The 4,182-nt window shown below is 41.4% G+C and overlaps 1 protein-coding gene across 1 annotated transcript; it reads right to left on the reverse strand.

Annotated features, from left to right (window-relative positions):
* Positions 1 to 6: 6 nt before the first annotated feature.
* Tigd2 (tigger transposable element derived 2) lies at positions 7 to 4,146 on the reverse strand. Its single transcript, XM_004646577.2, has 2 exons — positions 3,798 to 4,146; positions 7 to 3,621 (listed from the first exon to the last, which is right to left on the reverse strand). The coding sequence occupies exon 2, from the start codon at positions 2,739 to 2,741 to the stop codon at positions 1,161 to 1,163; it is 1,581 nt and encodes a 526-aa protein (XP_004646634.1). The 5' UTR covers positions 2,742 to 3,621; positions 3,798 to 4,146; the 3' UTR covers positions 7 to 1,160.
* Positions 4,147 to 4,182: the final 36 nt, after the last annotated feature.

Here is a 4,182-nt window from a genome sequence, read left to right on the forward strand (position 1 = left end):
AATGGAGTAACAGTAATTAATACTCAAGGTGTGGTACTCTGTTCTAAGCCCTTAAACGCCATATATTAACTCATGAACCCTCTCAGAGGCCAGCAGGCATCATTCCAATTTTACAGATGACAGGTTAGGTATCTTGCCCATGGTCACACAGCCACCTATGATCTTCTACAGTGCCTTTTTCTTCTTCCAGATATTAGTCCACTGACCATGTGCTGGTTCCAAAAACTATGTATATGCATATATTTTCAGTATTATGAAGAATGCATTATAGGAAAGCACTGACATACTTTGTATGCTTTGAAATGACAAATGTCAAATAGCTTATTAAAAACTGACAATCTGTAAAGAAACAAAATGACAAATAAAATGTAATCCTCATCTCTTCTAATTGCAATCATTTAAGAAAGCAAATTTCTCTAAAACACTTCATTCCACAACTATGAAGGAAGGTTTCCTACTGTGAGATGGAATGAAATTAAAAGCTACACCCTTTCCCTGAAGATATTTAATCTTATCTCTCTTTTCTTTTTTTTCTTTCCTTTTTCTCTTTCTCTTTTTTTAAACTTCCCTCAGAGATGGCCAATCTAAATTGCCAACTGCCCAAACAGTTAAAAAAAAAAAAAAAAAAGCCACATTTAAGGTTTTAGGGTATTGTCCTTCAGTTGTCTGCAGCTACAGAGAATTAATCCTAAAGCACAACCTTTGCTGAGCTCTTCTAAGAGTTTACAGCCTGTGCTGAGCTCTTCTAAGACTTTCAGTATCAAAAAATGCAAAATTATCACTCACATATTTCAATTTAGAAATTGAAATTCAGAGAAAGTTATAAAAATTCAACTTAATAAAATTTATTGAGTGCCTATAATGTGCAATGGATTTTTACTACACACTGAAATTCAGGCACAAAACAGACACAGATCCCTGGCCTGAGGTACCTATAATCTAGTTAGTATAATACAAATTAAAAACAGTAGACAGACAAGTTCCATGTTAATGCTCAGTTACCAGAGTCAACATTAAAGAGCTGTGATTTAGGTAATCCAAAAATCACCTAATCCTAAAATCATTTATAAAATGTATTTGGCCTTAGAATCCACAGCACTTCAAAGAAAGCAAGTTCCACTGCAGATACAGTCACAAACATAAAAACACACCGAAGAGCACTATGAATGATTTTTGTTGTTTTGGATCTTTTGTTTTCTTCTTATTATGGTCCGAAGCCTCCGTAACACCAATTTATCAGACAGAAGCATGTCGTCTTGTTGCTCTAGATAATTCAGCAAATTTTCAGTCCATTCAAGTGCAGCTTTATGGCTAATGTGCTTCTCAGGATTCAGTTCTGCTTTTCCAGTCTTACTGGAGGGCTTCTGCTCAGCAGACTTGGGATGGTCCTCAGCACCTTCATTGTCTGTCAGCACCTGACAGCTAGAGTCATTACTCTGGGAGTCAAACCACTGATCAATATTCTCAATGTTAACATGTTCACAGTCTTCTGTATTCTGTAAAACTGTTGCTAAGTTAGCTGCTAAAATGGCTCTTTCATCAATGTTCATTACTGAATTTTCTTCACTGTCAGGGAAAAGTTTTCTCCATGCTTTGGTTATGGTGCTTGCTTTTATCATGTTCCAAGCCCTAGATACCTCATAAATGGCATCCAACACGGTCAAGTTCTTCCAAAACATTTTTGGGTCAATTCCTTCATCCATGTATTTCTGGAGAAGTCCTGCTCGATAGTATCTTTTTACTGCAGCTAAAACTCCCTGGCTCATTGGTTGAATCAGACTTGTGACATTTGGTGGCAAATACTTCACAACTATTCTGCCATCATCTGAACTCAGTAGTTCTTCATTTGGATGTACTGGGGGGAAATCTAAAAGAAGCACTGCTTTTTCTAGAAGACCTTTGGATCTCAAATGCTTCTGTACCTGTGGCACAAAATATTTATCAAACCACTGTCTGAAAACAGATTGCTCTATCCATGCACCTTTTTGACTGAAATAAGAGACAGGAAGGTTTGAAAGATCAGTTCCTTTGAATGCACGGGGTTTCTTTGCTTTCCCTACAACACAAAGGTTAAGTTTGTGTAAACCTGTGGCATTTGCACAACACATTATAATGATTCTCTCTCTGCTTGATCTATACTCAGATGTATTTTGCTCAGTGTCAAGAACTAATGTCCTTGATGGTAAACACTTCCAGAACAACCCAGTTTGATCAGCACCATAAATCTGCTCTGGTTGCAGATTCTCTCTCTCTACATATTCCTGAAAGTTACCACAAAATTCACTGGCAGCAGTTTCATCTCCTTTTAGTTTTGTTCCTTTACCAGCAGCCTTTGGGATACCATGGCGCTGTTTGAATCGAGTTAGCCAGCCAGATGACGCATTAAAGTCACCTTCCATCCCCAAAGCATCAAAAAAAAACTTTGCTTGTTTTGCACAAATAGTTCCAGACACTGGAACCCCATCTGTCTTCTGTTGGTTAAACCACTCTATCATCACTCTATCAAGTTCCTCATAGGTTGATGACTTCATAGATTTACGTTTGGATACACCACTTGTGGGATCTGAGCTGTTTGCATAGTTTATAATCCTTTCTTTGTTCTTTTTAATATCACGAACTGTGGACTCACCAATTCCATATACCACAGAAAGTTTTTTGAAAGAGATACCTTCCTCAAGTTTCTTAATGATGTCAAGTTTGTCTTTAATTGTCAATACCACACGCTTACGTTTCCCCAACATTTTAAGTGTCTGATATTTCAGGTGATTACTAGAAGATAATTAACAACTTAAGATTTGAATAGCGAGACTATAAAATGGAATTTAAGATTGCTCCTCTGTGCCCTAGGACTTAATGTGATGGCCAATTTGCAGACAAAATCTAAGTCTCTTCACCCAGATTTTAAAATGTACATACTTCCTATAATAAGGAATAGCATCAATTAACCTTATCTTTTTTCTCCTTATACAGTGTTTTTAAAACTTGCAGTCTTATTAAAGGCTAGACATTGAACCAATACTGCACTGCTAATATCTCTAAAACGGTCCTACAGCATATTCAGCTTCTGTCATCAGTGCAGATAAAGTTTCTAAAGCCAGGAAGACTTGGGTTGAGTATTTTAGGACATGGTCAGGGAAACAGAGAACTTAAGAAAAGATTTGCAAATCTGACATACAGGAAAATATGAGAAAACTTAACTCCTTATGTTGTTTTTTTCAGGAAGTGAACTCTGAGTAATGCTGTCTCTTCTACGCAAAGGACTAGTGCAGGTTGCACAGGGAAGTGCTTAAGAAAATGGTAATAAGCAAGTTAAGGTGAGCTGCACAGAAGTGAGGTGCAAAGGAGGTAAAAGTGGACAGGCAGGAAGCCCTGTACTCGAACGCAACAAAAACTTACACCTAATGGCTTATGCTACTGGTAAGGAGAAAGGTGGGCAAGAGGTGGTGGCACATGATTAAAGAAAGCACCAAAAAACTTCATTGGTGGAAATCAGGACCCAGAGTAGAGACTAGGGTGAAGGCACGGTGAGGATGTTACAATAATCCTGGTGCAAGCCGATCCTCCAGGGTCCAAAGGAAGTAGTTCCTGTGCGACTGTATAGGTACTTGGAGCCTCTGAAACCTAGAGAAAAATACCAAAAACATTTTATTTTCAGCATTAGTGTCACTGGCACTAACCACATCTACCTTGCAACTATGTTGGGAAAATAAACGCCTCCAACCAACTGTGATGGCTGAACACGACAAATAATATTCTTAAGGATTATCTGGGCACCGAAGGGGACCTGGATCGCCTACCTCCTCAAATTAAGAGGTCAGAGAGAAGCCGTGTGAGCGAGGGCCTCCCCGCCGGGCGAGCTGCGGAGGGCGGGCTGCTTTTCCTCCAGCGACGGAGCCCGGGTTCCGCCTGGACGCCAGCAACCCGGTGTCACCGCCACAGCCGGACAGCCAGCGAGCGGCCGCTGGGCGCAGAGGACGCGGGTCCGCCGGCCGAACGCATCGCTCCCAGCCTGGCAGCTTGGCGGCCAGACTGCACCGAGAGCAAATGGAGGCTCCCGAGGGACGCCGACACTGGTGGCGCGGCGGCGGCAGCAACGAGCGCGCGTCGCGCCGGAGCCGGAAGGCGGGGGATTAGCGAGCACGCGCGCGCCCCGCAGGCGCGTTGGGCCGGCGAGGGGGCGGG

The sequence above is a fragment of the Octodon degus genome, unplaced genomic scaffold, assembly GCF_000260255.1.
Source record: "Octodon degus isolate 3935 unplaced genomic scaffold, OctDeg1.0 scaffold00272, whole genome shotgun sequence".
NCBI classification, from domain to species: Eukaryota; Metazoa; Chordata; class Mammalia; order Rodentia; family Octodontidae; genus Octodon; species Octodon degus.